This window comes from Battus philenor, unplaced genomic scaffold (assembly GCF_028537555.1).
Source record: "Battus philenor isolate CCGP_79_NKW_IND1 unplaced genomic scaffold, ilBatPhil1.0.hap1 SCAF_29, whole genome shotgun sequence".
In the NCBI taxonomy this organism is placed as follows: Eukaryota; Metazoa; Arthropoda; class Insecta; order Lepidoptera; family Papilionidae; genus Battus; species Battus philenor.
Window position 1 is genome coordinate 139,289 of NW_027181692.1, and position 18,450 is coordinate 157,738.

At 35.5% G+C, this 18,450-nt stretch overlaps 1 protein-coding gene across 1 annotated transcript in view; it reads left to right on the forward strand.

The window, feature by feature from the left end:
* The first annotated feature begins 2,681 nt into the window (after positions 1-2,681).
* The window catches only part of LOC137926194 (venom protease-like), a 289,572-nt gene continuing 273,803 nt past the window's right edge, over positions 2,682-18,450 (forward strand). The window contains exons 1-10 of the mRNA XM_068769758.1: positions 2,682-2,853; positions 6,322-6,428; positions 8,245-8,364; positions 10,803-10,932; positions 12,647-12,756; positions 13,489-13,619; positions 14,704-14,853; positions 16,184-16,322; positions 16,988-17,101; positions 17,784-17,984. Coding sequence (XP_068625859.1) covers positions 2,778-2,853; positions 6,322-6,428; positions 8,245-8,364; positions 10,803-10,932; positions 12,647-12,756; positions 13,489-13,619; positions 14,704-14,853; positions 16,184-16,322; positions 16,988-17,101; positions 17,784-17,963 — 1,257 coding nt within the window. The 5' untranslated portion in view covers positions 2,682-2,777 and the 3' untranslated portion in view covers positions 17,964-17,984. The remainder of the gene's footprint in view (positions 2,854-6,321; positions 6,429-8,244; positions 8,365-10,802; positions 10,933-12,646; positions 12,757-13,488; positions 13,620-14,703; positions 14,854-16,183; positions 16,323-16,987; positions 17,102-17,783; positions 17,985-18,450) is intronic.

Below are 18,450 nucleotides of genomic sequence, written 5' to 3' on the forward strand. Positions count from 1 at the left end.
AAGTGCTGTGCTCGACTTTTTTTTTTGATCCCCGCTATTGGAGATCTCTCCTTTCACCCCCTATTTAATCGGGAACAGGGTTTTGTATTTCTTAATAATTTTTTTTCACTAGAATTTTTATTTTCGTTCTCGTCTTCCATAGTTCATTCTATACACAATATCTTTTGTTCTTCTATCGTTCTACAATTCCATCTTCCATTCTCAATCATTCAATTCCTTTCGTACATCCTCAAACACTTGAGTTATCCATTTCTATTACAGTATCACAGGTTTAATTTGTTTAATTATTTTCTCGTGTACATCAACTTTATCACGGATTTATTTTACAAATGTTTTTTTTTTTAATGTCAATGAATCTATTTTAATAACTTTATAATGTTTTATGTGGCTATGTTTTGTTCCTGTCTATTGCGTATTGTGCAACTTTCCTAAAGAATTTGAGGACGCGCTCTCTTTCCTCCTTTTCCATTATAATGGAGGCAAGTGTTGCCGCATCTATCTTTTTGCCGGCATTCGGTCTCATATCGGAGCCCTCCAAATGCGGGACATTCTGCTACCAGGTGGATCGCGGTCTGGTCCACGTCCGGTTCACAGAAGCACGAGGGGTCCTCCCTGAGCTTAAACCTATGAAGGTTGTGTTTGACGTTTCGCTGAAAGATCCAATCAGCAATGACATCTGCAGAGGAACTAAGATAACAGACGTAGCTGAAGAGTTGCTCGTATAATTATTACAATTAATTATTGTAATATATAACGACGAGTGAATCATTAGTAGATATATAGTTCAGATATATAGTTCGCGGTGTTATAGTCACCACTCAGGGTGTTCGCGGAGTTATAGTTGAGTGATCGCGATCGCGGAAACATACGTCCATGGCTATTGTTACTTGGGTGCTGTTGGAAGTTGCATTTTAAATCGCTCCCCACTCTAACAAGCAAAAAACTATATTTTTGTAATTCCGGAATCTTTGTAAGCGTACAGTATTTTAATTTTACATATCTGTCTGTCTGTACGTTTATTGCGAATGTGCTTGACAACTTGACCTCTCGTGATAACTCGAATTAAAACTATTATCACATCGAAATGTATGTAAACATTTTGCATTTCATGACATAAATTAAATAATATCTCGTCTGAATTAGAGGGGCACCTCTAATTCAGACGAGATATATATATATATAGATATAGATATTCAGGTACATCACTGGTCTAGCCGAAAGCCGTTCGGGACGAAACTTTCTGCAGTTGTGGTCACCAGCCTGTAGACGACGGAGCAGGTAGACCGAGGACATTGTTAAGATTTTTCTGGAAGTAGCTGAATGAGGGCGGCGCAAGTCCGGTCAATGGCTTTTATCAGCTGAAATGAAGAAAAAAGTTAATTAAGAAAAGGACTAATATTTAGCGACCAAACAGAGTCGCACTCTTCGACACTAATCGGTGTAACATAACTCCTGAAGATGCCCCGTGGAGGGGTGAAACACGTGTTGAGTGATTTGACGGTGGCGGTTGTGTGATTCGCATTGTTTGCCGCATGCGCATTTATCAGCGGGCTGTCGAACGGTGCACTTTGTTGCACGACTACCACTGCATGTGCGGAAGTGGCTAAATATTGGTCCTTTTCTTACTTAGGACGGACTTCCGCAAGGTAACACCTGATTCCATTAAATAAAAAAGTATTTTTTTTTTCAAGGAGAAACAATCCTCAATTTCTATAGGATCCCGGGTAATTTTAAATCTTTCATTGCTAAGTTAGTGTTTACCCGAAGTATGATATGTTAGATATATATTATAATTATAAAATGGGGTAAATAGATCGACGACATGATCAAGGCCGCTGGATGTGACGCAGGATGCGGGCGCGCAGGATCGGCCATTGATCATTGATCGGCCATAGATCATTGATCGGCCATTGATCATTGATCGGCCATAGATCATTGCATGATCTTTACGGGAGATCTTCGGCGTCCATTGGCTGACAAAGAATATAACTGATATCTGATAGCAGAACTTGGATTGGAAATTTAAATTATTCTTTAATCGTTACGCGAGAGGACGAGGGTCTGACAGCACCATTTACATCTATGACGTTGGTTCTTCTGGAGATATTTCTGAAGGTCCATGATTAGCCATTGTATCCTGGTTGATCACCAGCCTCCGTAAACCACGGACACCTTCGCACGAATTGATGCAGCTCAGATGTCAATCTATCCACACAGTCAGACCAAGGAATTGGTAAGCTGGAATGAAAAGTTAAATTCCTGGGAATGAGACCATGGGCTGATTAACTCCGATTAGGATATCCATCAAGAATATTGAAAAAAGCAGGATATAAGCCGCTTTTAATTGGTATTATTTAAAATGTATGGGGGTGGCCTATGTTCAGTAGAGAAAACAGACTTAATTTGTATTGAAGACGACAAATTCATATATATGTACATATAAAAACACACACACACACACGCGCGCGCGCACACACGCACACACACACACACGCACGCACGCACGCACGCACACACGCACACTAACACGCACACACACACGCGCACACACACACAGCGTGTTAGACAAATTTCCCGCTATTGTACACTAACATCAATATTAATCATAATAATAATTTTAATTACGCATCAACCTGTATATGACGCTCTGCGTGTTGTCAGAGAATCTCCGTGCGCCGCCGTCGTTGGGTGTCGGACGTGTTTTATAAATGTAATCTAAATGAAAATAAAATAAAAATAAATGAATTGTTATTAATCTGTGTTGTGATACGGTGAGAATGTTAAAACGATGTTGTCTGTTTGTGATGATGGGCTTGGCTGTGATCTCTGGAGAATATTACGGCGAAGAAGAAGGTTAGATATGAAAAAATTTTATATCTGTTAACCAAGTATTGTATTTATATATCTACTTGTAAATTTTCACAGTGAGGCCTTTTATAATGTTAAAAACATAACCTAAAAATATAATAACCTTGAAATAAACAAATTAAATATAACTAGGTTATAAATTAATCATATATTTTTAATTACATTCAATTGTGTAATATATTTAATTGCGTACATAGCAACTTCGTATATAATACGTGCATATAATTATATCGAGTTTTATTTCCTTGACAAATACCGTGTTAATGACATTTAACAGGAAAATGTAATTTTTAACTAACACATTGATGTCGTATTTGTCTAATATCATTTTTAAAAATATATAATTTGATAGCAGATATATATGTTTAGATCCAGGTATTGGGACCTCTTAGGGGTCTGTGAGATATAAAAAATGACCGTTTTTAAATCAACTTACTTTCGTGGTCGCTTACGATGGACCTTATAAGAACACTAGAGGTCAAAGGAGTGAGCCAAAATTGAGGAAATTCGCATAAAACTCAAGGTCAATGACGCAGCTCAAAGAATTTCCTGTTTAAAGTGGCAGCAGATGTGACTTGGGTATTCCCCCACTAAATAGTTGAGATGCTGGTGGTGGTCGCTGGATATGGGCGGAGTAGCACCTCTTGGTGATGTTTGGGGGAGGCCTAGTGGGCGTGGGCTTGGGCAAGATAAGATATAATTCATGTACACAACCTTGGACCTTTTACTAGAACTCTTTTTGATAGTCAACTTATGTTTTAAATCTATTTTATTTTTGACTCTACTCTATTTCACAAGGTGTTATAATTGTGTAGAAGAAACATGAAGAAACTACACCTTTTTTAAAGATATCATTCATTTGTGTGTAGAAGTCCTATTGGTCAACTAAATTGATAAACATTTAAGATATATAATATGTTACGTGTATAGAAAGATTATTACAGTTGGCTTTGCTTAAAATGTCCACAACGGATCAAACACTGATTATTTATTTTGTATCGTTATAAATAATATTTATATTTTAATGGGAAATATTGACGTAATTTGATTTTTTTTTCTTTTTTTATGTTCACTATTGTACATAGGTTCTATTGACTTTTAATAGCACCAGTTACAAGGCTGTGTAGTTTACCGACAAACCTAATTAAGTTGTATTCCAGCTCGGTATCCTCCAGAACCTTAAGGCTCCAACGGTGTGTGATGTCTAGACTAACTTTTAATTATTTTATTATATTTTAATCAAATAAGACTAAGTTTGCTTACAAAATCAACAGCAAAGATTCATATGGGTCTAATATTTTAATTAATAAATTATGCTTAATTTACCGAAATGATTTATGAATCCTGTTTATTACAACGTATATATTTATGTAACATTTTTTTTCCTTATTAAAAGGTAAGATTATGTAGAATATTATTTAATTTACGTCAAGAAATTCAAAATGTTTACATACGTTTCGATGTGATGATAGTTTTAATTCGAGTTATCACGAGAGGTCAAGTTGTCAAGCACATTCGCAATAAACGTACAGACAGACAGTTATGTAAAATTAAATTACTGTACAATTAAAGTAATAAAAAATTAATCGCTTACAAAGATTCAGGAATTACAAAAATCCATTTTTTTTCTACCTGTTAGAGTGGGAAGTGATTTAAAATGCAACTTCCAACAGCACCCAAATAACAATAGCCATGGACATTACTTCCGCGATCGCGATCACTCAACTATAACTCCGCGAACACCCTGAGTGGTGAAGCCGCGAACTCTACTACACTTTGACCGCGAACTCTACAACGCGCTGGGCTATATATCGCTCCGTGAAATACTTCCAACTTTCCACGTGGTTTTAACTACGGCAGGGAAATGATTCCGATGAAAGAACTTTAACATGCCTACTGTCACGAAGACAGGAAACGTCAATATAGCTGTCATATACAAAAAGTTTGAAAAAGTTTTCAAGAAGTTTGTATGACTAAAATCCAATAGAACAAGTGTCTAAATTATAGTTTTGTAACTGCAGAGGTTTTAAACCGCAGCTGGCTTGCAAAAGAATTGACAATGGCATTATTTTCAAACTTTCAAATATCATAATTATTAAATACTAGAATGCTCATTGACGACTACAAAAACCGATGCTAGTGGCATTCTAGGTCAGTCTACATCCTGAAGAGAGAAAAAAAGACTCATAATAGTGAGAATGATAGAGAAAGAGCTGCTGTAGCAGAATCGTTGCCAGTTTCTTTGCCCGAACTCTAGAACATTAAAATGTGTATTTTTGGAGAATCTGCGTTTCCTTATCCCCACGATCCTGACAGTAATTTATTTCATCTCATTACCTGCCACTTGCAGTGAAATACACAAAGAGAGGAACTCATATTGACTTAAACCAGTGATTCCCAAAGTGGTCTATATCGACCACTGGGGGTCTATGACAACCTGCAGGGGGTCTACGTCAGCGAAAAAAAATTGGGTGTCCATGAAATGAAAATGGGGGTCCACGATAGTGGATCTCAACACATACACTGATAGTACCTATTTACTTACATCATACTATCTTATAATATCAAAACATTTACATTATTTATAAAAGTAGCTATAAAGTAAAACAATTGTCTATTTAATGTTACGTATATTTTACATAACAGATACAAAATTTTATTTTGAGTAGTTTTAATTTAAATTCAATTAGTAAATGTATAAATTAACATGTGTTTTTACTTTAAGTTTTTAACACTAAACTTCACTACAGTTAGAAATTTACAGGAAATCAATATCAGGTATGTAGGGGGTCTACCCAACACGGAAAAACACGGCAAGGGGTCTACGACACAAAAAAGTTTGGGGAACTCTGACTTAAATACTTCTTCTGTTCCTTTTTTGAAGTCGCGCCGTCAGCCCCGACTGGCTCAATAACAAGTTTTCAGACGGTTGTCGATTCTGCGTATTTTATATTCGAGTAGTATTACCGCAATGTTAGAGGACGGAAACTTGCGATCGCAGGTCGCGGATTCGATTCCCGGGATGCAGTCACTTTGTGAATTAATTATACTGTACTGCAACTGATCATAAACAAGTTACCATAATACTACACTGCGATCGCCAACGCGCCCGCCCATAAACATCTTTGAAGGAAGCTTATTCATTTCAGTGGGTGGTCTATACATTTAAAAGAGTTTTTTTTTTATAAAAAAAGCCTCATTGGTTACCTCACAATCGTTCGAAGAGTCGAGTAGAGGGATATCTCTACTAGTTCGAATCAGTCAAATCAATCTGAACTTTGATAACGATTTTATTACTATACTATTATCACGTCATATATTATTTTTAAAACTATTGATTTTCGGATAGACGAACTTATACATCAACACTTAAAGATTTTACATCCATAATCGATCATAATATACAGGATATATCTATAGTATGGTTATATTTCTGGAACTCTCTTTTTTCAGGTGAAAAATGTGACACGGAGATCCCGGGTGTGGTTGGTATTTGTAAATTCGAATACATGTGCGATCATACCGATCGGCTCATCAACGAGGAGATGAAGATGCCCAACGTAAGTGTAGCCCACTTTTGGGATATTTAGTTATTTTAGTTTAAACCTGAATAACATTGTCATTTCTGCTTTCCCCATAGATTTTTTATGGTCTTTATTTTTTAGGACCTTTCGTTCACCTAAATCTTGGTTTAAACAGATACTTTATTTGTATTACAATGTTTTTTTTCAGTTTTTTTCATTTGATTCTTTTTCTTCTGTTCATCACAATTTCTTTCGCTCTTTCCATGTGTCGCTCATCACAAACTTTTACATACATCAATACCTCACTTTGCGTCGTGGTTACGTTCAAAAAAAAACACGACGCAAATCGAAACGCTGCGAAGTGAATTAAGATTTTCTATAGCAAATCATGTAAAGATCGAAGATAGGTTCCAGGGTCACGAAAATACAACATTTTTTAAAAGAAAATTAAACAAAATAAACATTAAAAAACAAAAATGATATAACTCTGCCAATAAATAAATTGGAAAAATATTTACCTTTTTTGTAATCAGAGACAACACGTTAAAATTTATATAAATTTATTATTCTCTTTTAAAAAAAGCACAACTCACTACATTACAATACACTACGTAATTTAAACTGAACTCCAAAATTAGCAAAATAAAGTGAAAATAAAACTGTATTCAAATTGCGTTAATTATTAGTTAGAAAGGGAATCTCCGAGTTTTGATGGCATTGCACAATTAGAAACAAGTGTTGCCATCTTTTAAAAAATTAAAAAAAAAGTAAAAGACTCGAAGCCAAAACAACGCAACCTCGAAAATCTAACAACGCGCAGTGAAAATTAGTACTAATTAAGCAGCGACGCAACTTCGAAAAAAACGACGAAAAGCGAGGTTTTGGTGTATTTCTATCTCGCTTCTCTTACTGAATGTCCTACAATAATAAATAATAATTATTATAGGACATTATATTAAATAATTATTTAATATAAAGATAATGATACAGTTAACAAAGGACATTTCAAACACCATCTGCTTTACCGACCGGCGACCGCAATGGGCGCCATCATAACACAATTGTTAACAGCGCCATCTATAAAGCGTCAAGGTTAAACAGATACTGCTTTACCGACAAGCGAGGCACAATACAAAATAGAATTATTGAAGATACTAGTTTATTTACATATATACATAAATTATAAACTATTAGTTATTAAAGAGCTATGTCGATTCTTTCGCCTAAGTCTTCAACCTTTTGTATAAAATTATATAGGATTGCCACTGAACACAGGTTCATCCTTATCTCTCACTTTCCACAAACTGCGATCGCCAATACACCTACCAAGAGTGGCGATAATGGTATATCCTCCTGTATCTATATTTGGAGGGGTTTTATATCTTGCAGTGAGCGTCTTTAGGCTAAAACGACACGTAGCTATATATTATATTTATCTTTTTAAACGGTTGTATTTAGTTCGACCCGTACGGAATTTGTTTATTTGGGTCAAAATTAGAAATTTAAATTTAAGCACCTTCCTGTTGTCAGATTGATCTGAAATTCGGTACACACATTTAATTTAGACGACAATACAATATAATAAAATCAATAACATTATAAATCTAAGATGGCCGCCAATACAAAATGGCGGATTACATATTTTTCCTAAACCCTCACAATATGGGTATCAAATGAATGGGCTACACTAGTAAAACACGATGATTATGTCAAAATTTAAAATTCAAGATGAACGCCGTTCCAATATGGCGGACTAGGTACATATTTTTCCACAACCACCACAATATGGGTATCAAATAAAACTGTTTAAAAACCGTTTAATTTAAAAGTTTTTAAATGTATTTTTTTTCAGCTCTGCTCGGCGAATATAACACACCGACTCGTCTGCTGTCCGGAAAAAAACTACCAAACCGGTATCCTGGGACGACAGTTCATGGACTCGCAGAACGGGAAGCTGGTCTCGGGTGATATAGTGAGAATGATTTTATCATCATTTCAACCTTAGGATGTCATGGACCTCTTCCTTTTTTCTATTTATTCCAGTTGGTTGCGGTCAACTTTTTTTTCTGATGAACTCAATAAGATAGTCTAACCTTGTAGATGACCTGGGTTTACCGGTCTATAGTTTGCAATTAAAAACGATAATGGCACAGTTATCTATTCGGCGCGCTTGCGGCCTGCCCACTCTCACTCCCACTCCCACTTCAACTACATTCGGTGTAATGTTGTAACCGTTCTCTGTCTACCGTCAACCCAATTAAGTAAAAAAGTATCAATATTTAGCCACTTCCGCACATGCAGTGGTAGTCGTGCAAGAGTATTGTCATAGAATGAGTGGCTTCGCCGCCATGTTTCAATAAGTCTCTGACTCTGTGTTTGGCACTAATCGGTGTAACATAACTCCTGAAGATGCCTCAATTTATCAGCGGGCTGGCGGGCGGTGCACTTTGTTGCACGACTACCACTGCATGTGCGGAAGTGGCTAAATGTTGGTCCTTTTCTTACTTAGGATGGACTTCCGCAAGGTAACGCCTGATTCCATTAAATGTCAACCCGATTGTTTAAAACTATTTGCGCACGCTAATGGCTACCATTGGACATTCCAGCCAGTATTTTTCCTTGACACCCGTGCCTTGGGTTCAGTCGCCAAGTTCATATAACTTGAAGGCGTGCTTCTTTAATTATCGATTGATCTTAAACAAGTGTTGCTGTTTTATTTTTAAGTTACAAGGTACAATTTTGCTCCGCACCACACGCTCGCCCAGTACCATCTTTTGGGCTTGACAGGTCCGTGTACCAATTGTCCAGTATCGGATCCCACACTACGGGAAGTAAAACGAACAGACGGCCACATTTTTCCCACAACCCTCACTTGTCTTCAATTCTAGATTAAACACTTTGATAACTTCGCCTTCCATTGAGACACCCATCTCCACACCGGCTACTGCTGTTCGTTTCCGGATCTAGTTCTAATTCTATTCTAGTTCTAAAGTTGATAGTTATTAATAAAAACAACGTAATGTTTGTTATAAATCAAAATCTACGTAAATAATTATCTGTATATATGATTAAAAGTGACATACCTTTATGTACATATATAAACGAATGTTTGTCTGTATGTCCTTTATAGAACCGTAAACTATGAATTTTATCATGAGATAATCTTTGGCAAAGTTATTGGGCATTAGCCTATGAAGGTTTCTAAGTTGGTATGACTAATTTTCGATAGATGGCGCCACTGCCATTTCAATTAATTTTAAACATTGCCGTGCCAGTTCATACTGATTTGAATTGAAACAAAAACAGCACACGAAGGACGTTTCTAGTAGTGGATGACGTAAGGATTTATGTAAATTGTGAAATTTAAGTCCGGATAATAAAATTAAAATAAAAACTGAAAAAAAATTGGATATTTCTTTTTTTAAATTCCACGCAGACAAAGTCGAGAGGCACAGGTAGTTACAAATGAACAGGTGAATAATTTGAATTTGATGCAACAGAAGAAAGATTATGTCACTGCTAGCGTTGAATTCAAACTGGCGTTCGAATTTTAAATTGAGTGCTGTAATAATTTGAATTTAAAAATATTGTGATGCAGTGGCCAGTATCAGAGTTCTCATGTTGCAAACCTCAAACTACTGCCTCTAGCTAATTACAGAGCTTTGATAGTGTGTTTTGTAACTTTTTAACTAAACTTAACTTATTATCAAGTCAAGTAACACACAAGTACAGACGTTATTAAAACGATTATTACACAATCGCTTTTTATACAAATACTATTTTTAAATTATTGTGTTTGACTAAACTACAGACTGGCGGGAATGCGTTGAGTATTTTACTGTGTTTTACTATCCGAAGAACTATACTCAAACCTGTTTTAGCTTGTTCTATTTTTTGGATATTTTAAAAAATAAGTTCCGAAGTTGTTAATAAAAATATAGCAGATAGGATATTTAATGGAATGAGGCGTTACCTTGCGGAAGTCCATCCTAAGTAAGAAAAGGACCAATATTTAGCGACTTCCGCAAATGCAGTGGTAGTCGTGCAACAAAGTGCACCGCCCACCAGCATTTATCAGCGGGCTGGCGGGCGGTGCACTTTGTTGCATGGCTACCACTGCATATGCGGAAGTGGCTAAATATTGGCCCTTTTCTTACTTAGGTAGGATATTGTATATGTGACTACCGAAACATATGCAAGCATCTAAAACAGACATCGCAGGTAATTGAAAAGGAGTTAATTTTATAAGTGTACATTGTATTATCAAATAAGGAACGCGATTTCAAGCCTTTTTTATAACAAGAATATTCTTCTCCGACTTCGATAATGTTCATTAGTTGATAGAAGCTCACAATAAGATGTAGGCCTGATACAAAGATCGTCACAACGACCTCCTTGCCTGTGACCCAGGTTTGCCGGTACAACGGGAATTTCCCCTTGATATGCTGCAAGCGGAGTCTGACCAGGGCTGTCCAGGTGCTTCCACGCTTCGCACAGACCTGTGCCGCAACCAACCCGTCCACTGCAGAAGCATGTAAAGGTAAATATATTTCATCTACATAACAATCTTATTAATACGTGTTTACACAAATATGAAGTATTTATTCAAAATACATTGAATTAAATCTGCAAGGCCTGGCGTAAATTGATATGGAGACCCGACCCCAAATAAAGAGAAAAGGGAAGGAAGAAGAAGAGACATTGAATTAAATCTACCAGCTGCTAGGTGAAAAATGCACGAGAGACGAGAAGAGACGAAAGAAACTATGCATTTAGATAATAAATAGTCTGGGCAAACAAATCATTCCCAAGGTGTGGGTATTTTCTGTGAACCTCTGTCACGTGTATGAAGGCTTTCGTTCTTATTCCGAAGTTGAGATGCGGAAGAGGATCGAAGAAGACAGCTCAGTTCATTGCCTCCCTCAAGGGAGACGACGAACATCCTGTATTTCTAGGACTCTCCAAAAAAGTAGTGCAATGTATGTAGTACACCAATACCTCGCATTGCGTCGTTTCGTTTCGCGTTTTTGTTCGAAGTTGCGTCGCTGCTTAATTAGTACTAATTTTCACTGTGCGTCGTTAGATTTTCGAGGTTGCGTTGTTTTGGGTTCGAGTCTTTAATTTTTTTTTAATTTTCTTTTTTTTTCCAAAAGATGGCAACACTTTTGTTTAGAATTGCGCCATGCCATCAAAACTCGGGGATTCCCTTTCTAACTAAAAATCAACGCAATGTGAATACAGTATTATTTTCACTTTGTTTTGATAATTTTACAGTTCAGTTTCAATTACGTAGTGTATTGTGCTTTTTTAAAAAGAGAATTATAACTTTATATCGAATTTTACGTGTTGTTTCTGGTTACAAGAAAGGTAAATATTATTCCAGTTTATTTATTGGCAGAGTTATATTATTTTTGTTTTTTAAATGTTTACTTTGTTCAAATTTCTTTTTAAAAATAGTATTTTCGTGACCCTGGAACCAGTCTTCGATCTTTATATGGTTTGTTATAGAAAATCTTAATTCACTTTGCGTCGTGTTTTTTTGGAACGTAACCACGACGCAAAGTGAGGTATTGGTGTATAATAAAAGGAATAAGACTCAGAAGTAAGTCAAAAAAGTAGTGCAATGTATGTTATTTATAAAGCAGGATAGGTTTAGTTTATAAGAAAACATAATGGAATAGATAGAATTGTATTAAAATAAAACCAGAAATAGTTGAGTCAAAACTGTGATAATGTAGCAAACTGTGGTTTAGGAACGAAGACGAGGAAAGGAAGATCATGGTATTCTGTATCAAGCATTTATATGTGCGGAAGTGGCTAAATATTGGTTCTTTTCTTACTTAGGATGGACTTCCGCAAGGTAACGCCTGATTCCATTGAATATCCTTCTGTATCGGTTACTTTAGTTTATCTACGGATATGCTCGTTCTTGACTCCACCTCATAGAGAAATCTTTGAAAAAATCCTCTCAATTATAATATTCTGGAGGGTAAGCGAAGAAAAAGAGTCGAGGTATGATAGGTAACAAGGTTTAGAAATGAATGGAGGAGAATAAGTAGGAGAAAATGAATGTTTTTTAAATGTCAGGGAAGCATCAGAGACACCCAAAACGGGGGCCAACATAAACATACCCCCCTTCCCCCAAGGCTCGTTGGATGACGTATTAACAATTTGAAAATCTTAGATAGTTTTTTCACTCCTTCATTCTTCTTTTAGTTTTTACTTTCAAAGAAATCTTTTTTTTTTGTTTTCAGCATGCAATATGTATTCTCAGTCGAGGCCCAAAGACTCCATCTGCCCTCAGGAGACAGCGTCAAAGATTGCAGGAGGAGAAACGGCTGACATCGAGGAGTTACCTCACATGGTAAACATTATACAGGGTGATTTATTATTGGTATAAGAGCTGTAAAGTTTTGAATGTAGAGTTTCATTTTCTATCAATTAATATACGGTAACTGAGTCTGTCAATTCAGTGGGCATGCTTCCCACAAGTGGACTGACGATACAGTTGACGTAGTCAGAAGTCACTAGATGAAGAACGGACATTGTCCACGCTGATATGATGATGGTGAATGTAAAATGTACACTTATAAACAGGTAATAGATTTTAGAAATAATTACGTAATTTTTAAAATTCGTGTTACTACATATTAAAATTAATTATTATTTACTATCTGTCTCTGAATACTTTGTATTGCACAAAAGTTATAAGGCTATTGCATACATATTGTCGAAAAAAGTTCAGAGTGATAAAACACAGGGTGATTGGAAATAAGTTAATTTTTTTAACGCTGGTTATGGTATATAATTACTCTGTGGATCTGACGATAAACTTTTTAAGTAAGAAAAGGACCAATATTTAGCCACTTCCGCACAACGGTGGCAGTTGTGTAATTCGCATTAGTTGCCGCATACGCATTTATCAGCGGGCTGCCGGGCGGTGCACTTTGTTGCACGACTACCACTGCATGTGTGGAAGTGGCTAAATATTGGTCCTTTTCTTACCAAGTTGTACTTCCGCAAGGTAACGCTTGATTCCATTAGATAAACTTTGTGGTTATAATATGAGAGTACAGAAGTGAACATTTAATTCTAGGTAGTTCTGGGATGCAGAAACAAGAAGAAGTTAAGAGAAGATGACCCTGACATCATGTGGGTGGGTGGTGGAACTTTAATCAGTGAGAATTTCGTCTTGACCGCCGCACACGTCCTGTACTCCATGGACTAGTTAGTATGTTCATCACCTACTTCATCACTCCCAATACCAGCCTTTATTGGATACCTTTCGTACATTCCCCTGTCTTAGGTACGCTTCGACAATATGTTCTTTTATTTTTATCATCATCCTTTATTCATCATATTCTCTTTCATTCCGTTCCAAGCTTTATTTTCCATTACACCACCTTCCTCACTTCACCTTCACCTCCAGAGTACTGCTTTTAAATTTTTTTATTTATTCACTTTGGTTTATTAAAATATTTTACATTTTCCATTTGCTTTATAAATTTTTTTTTTTTTAAAAAAACCCTTTTAAATCCGTTATCTATTTGTCATCCTGTATGACAAAGTCAATTTGTATATTGAACGCTATAAGATTTATTTAGTAATATAATTTTAATTTTAAATTTAAAACTAAGAAACGAAAAGTCTGATATATCTCGTGGAACTTTATTACATAAGCATATGCGTTACGAGTCAATTTTTATTTCTTATATTTAACATGTGTTTATATAATTTAAATTTAGCGCATAAATATAATGTTTATTAAATCTGATTCGAGAGACAACCCTTAGAATACCTTATAAACTTCTTTCAGTGTATCTCTGGATTTTTACTCAATGCGACATATTTATAGTCATGCGACATATTTATAGCCATGCGCTATATTATAGTCATGCGATTTATTTATAGCCATGCGATATATTTATGCATGATATATATCATATCAATGCGATATATTTTTATATGATCAGACTCTCAGTGTTGTCCAAATGACATTTGCAGATTCCGTAGATTTGATATTGTCCAGGGTTTCCGGGTAGCTTTGACTCTGACCATTGCAGACTAATTTACCTGATTAGGAGGCTGTCGTGATCATATACCGCAAGGGACTCCAAGAAATGAACTGTTTTAAAGAGGATAGAATGGAAAAAATCGTGAAGGTCTTGAATGGAATGCTAATAAAAATTAAATGAAGCCTTAGAGACCGCAAAAACTGGGGTCAAAAAAGTTCGTTCCCTAAAATGAAACTTCGTAATCGATATGCCCACGGTTTGCAATGTTCGCATAAAGATTAGAGCTAATGTTTCAGCGGTCCCATAGTGTACGCGCTGCTCGGGTCCACGAACTACAAGGACGTACGAAATGGCACCCTCGCCAACATAGTGGCAGTGTACCGCCACAAGCTGTACTCGGCGTCGTACCACTACCACGACATCGCCCTCGTGGAACTCGACCGAAGGTGAGAGATGTGCAAAATTTATCCTTAACAATAAAACACTGATATATGTTTTCGTTCTTGGGATATATATCACTCTTTAATTTTTTTTAATGTCCCTGCTATTGGGAGCCTCTCGTACCCCCTATCTGGTGTGGGACAGAGACTTTTTGTTTTAATTTATTTAGTTTTTCACAATCTTTTTTATTTTCTTACTCTTCATTTATACATCTTAAGATCTTTCATTCGGTTTTCTTCCACATTTCTTATTTCATTCTCTTTCGCTCTGTGACCTTTCCCTCTCGTTACACATTAACATTTTGTAATTTTATTTCTGTTTATTTACATTGTTTTTAGCTTAACATTAATATCACATTATATCACAGATCACATTAACATTTCTTATTTTCTTTAAATCTTATAACTCATTGCGGCGCAGAGAGAGATCAAGACATCCTTTATATCTTCGGCTCTTTTAGCTGGGAATTAGAACTCGGTAAGGCGGAATAAAACGTGTGAAATATTCCTATTGAGCATTTCATGTCTTTGTCATAAAGCACGAAAAATCAAAATGCGCGCGTGCGTGACATCCGTAGTTTACATTTTCAATACAAAAATGCAATAGTTATCCGTCTCTCTCTTACGTGTAAATAGCTACATAAACCCATCTCTCTCTAACTCTGAACTAGCCGCAACTCGTTATAAGTATAAAGACAGATACAAGAGAGAGATATATTTAATAAGTTTTACAATAATATACAAAAAAGTACAATGGGCGGTCTTATCGCACAAGGCAATCTCTTACAGACAACCATAGTATGGAAAAGGTAAAAGTACTAATAATGGGTAGTTTACGTGTACAAAAAATATATATTTACAAACAAACGAACATAAACATACATAGACATACATACTTAAACATACATACATACGTATATAACACATAATTATGAAAAATAAGGTTAAATACATCTTATAAATATAATACAATAATAAATAAAAACATCTAATTGACTTCGATCAGTATTGGTTCGATCGCACTTGGCTCAGAAAGAAACAGAAGAAGAAAAAGAAATGAATTAAGAGATAGATAATTCTGTGTTTGGCACTAATCGGTGTAACATAACTCCTGAAGATGCCCCGTGGAGGGGTGAAACACAAGTTGAGTGAATTAACGGTGGCAGTTATGTGATTCGCATTGTTTGCCGCACGCGCATTTATCAGCGGGCTGGCGGGCGGTGCACTTTGTTGCACGACTACCACTGCATATGCGGAAGTGACTAAATATTGGTCCTTTTCTTACTTAAGATAGATAATTAATGAATGTCAGGAACTTCTGAATTCTTTATTGCAGAGTGCCAATCACAAACTTCACAAGACCGGCTTGTTTGCCGGTGGAGGGTGTTGTTCCACAGGTTTTACCCAACCGTATGAAGGTGGCAGGGTGGGGAAGAGTATCGCAGCACGGGAATCCTTCACCGGAACTAAAAAAGGTAAAAACTACGGATATTTTATGAAGTTCATTCATTAATTCACGTTATTGTTACGTGTTAGACACGTAGATTGGCTGCTAGAAACGGTGCAATGTAGATTCTTTTAGAAGATATAAATCGTGGAAATAACTTTCTCTTGTAGTTCATTGAACCATTCTCAAACGCTTCTAGAATATTCTCTTCGTATTGCGTTTCAAATATCACTGTCCGCGATGACCGCAGCGGTTTTATATTGAACGAATCAAGTTTCAAAAATTTAATTGAAAAAACCTATTGCCGTCTCACATTATTAATTATAAGTGCAAAAAATTTAGAGGTGTAATACCAATTTGTTAGTAAACACCTTTTGAAGTTTGTATACCAATCATAAATCTGTCATCTGTCTGTGTGTTTTGACAGATTGAGGTTACGTATGATGACGTCCTTTAACTTTAAGCTAAGTTTCAAGTTCTAAGCGTAGCCCCGTCGGAGAAGAGACCACAACAAACTCAGTGAAGTTTTTTTGTGATCAATTTTACAATATCCTTGATACAGTATTAGAAAACTTCATTTCTAAGTTTTATTAAAACATGTGGATATCTTTTACAAATTTTTATGTAATGAATTTATTAAATTGCACTTTTTTATGTATATGTATGAAATAATTTAAATGATTTAATATACAGGGTGACTTGATGGTGCTGCCGCCCAGCGGGTGCAGGAGGCTTCAAAATTCGAAGGAATTGTGGAACTCCACGATCATGCTGTGTGCAAAAGCCGAGACGGCAGATTCTTGCAGGGTACAAAAAGATTTATTTTACAAAATCATCACATATAACACATGAGCATATACAGAATGATTGCAAATAGGTGCAAGAGCATAGCGGTGAATATATAGCTCATTTACTCAACAAAAGCGCTTTAAACCTTTTATACATATTTTGAAACATCCTGTAAAAAGCGATTACTCTGAAATGTCTGCAAGGAGAGTCTCTTAATTTGGAAAACGCTTTTTATGCTTTATTATAATTAATTTTAATTTTTTTTTACATTATTTACTTTAATACTATTTATTATCTGTATCTATCTGCAGATTTAGTTCAGCCAGAAGTAATTTGCCTGACAAATTTCAATGAAAAAAAAATTATTGTATTTTTTTAGTATATTTCAGTGTTAGCTTCACACATGGTGTGTTTAAATTTTTTTGTGCTGACAAATGACCTCATTTAAAGTTTTTCTTTTACCAATCATCTCGTATACAAATGTATGAAATATATTACGTTATATACATATGATTACTTTCAATGATATATTATAATTGAAGTAAAACATAAGTAGAGTTTAAGCCGCCTTTGCCTGTTAGAAACTTTTACATATTATATGAAATAAATTCGGAAACAGCTAGACAAATTTTCATAATTTTTTGATTAGTGTTGTTTTATAAACCAATAAAACTGACATAATGTTTATTATTCCTAACAGGGCGACAGCGGCGGCCCTCTCATGACACCTTTACAATCAAACTCAGGCTTGTGCGGGTACACGGTGATAGGGCTGGTCTCATTTGGCAACGTCTGCGGTAAGGACGAGCCGGGTGGATACGTGAGAGTCATGTACCCTGAGTATTTGGAATGGATAACGAAGATCGTCTGGCCTCAATAGATACTACCTCAGTTTTTTTTTCAACGTGGAACGTGGATTTATGTTTTCTTGTTTAGGATACTGGCTTTTTGCCACAAATCATTTTAATAATACTGATCGAACAATGCTCCAATTTTTGTACTTTTTTTTAATAAATTTTTTAAACTTTGTGATTTATTTATTTAAAACGTTGCAGCGGCCTAAATTGTTATAACACAATTAAATATAAAATGTGTAATACTTACATTAGTACATAAAGGTACATTGCAAGGCATAGGACTCCCAGATAGACATTTAAATTTTTTTTTTCTAGTTTATGATGGACTAATATTAAAAATAATCTTTTCTAGTTTATGGTGGACTAATATTGAAAAAAATCTATTCTTGTTTATGGTGGACTAATATTAAAAAAAATCTTTTCTAGTTTAAGGTGGATTAATATTAAAAAAAATCTTTTCTAGTTTATGGTGGACTAAAATTAGAAAAAATCTTTTATAGTTTATGGTGG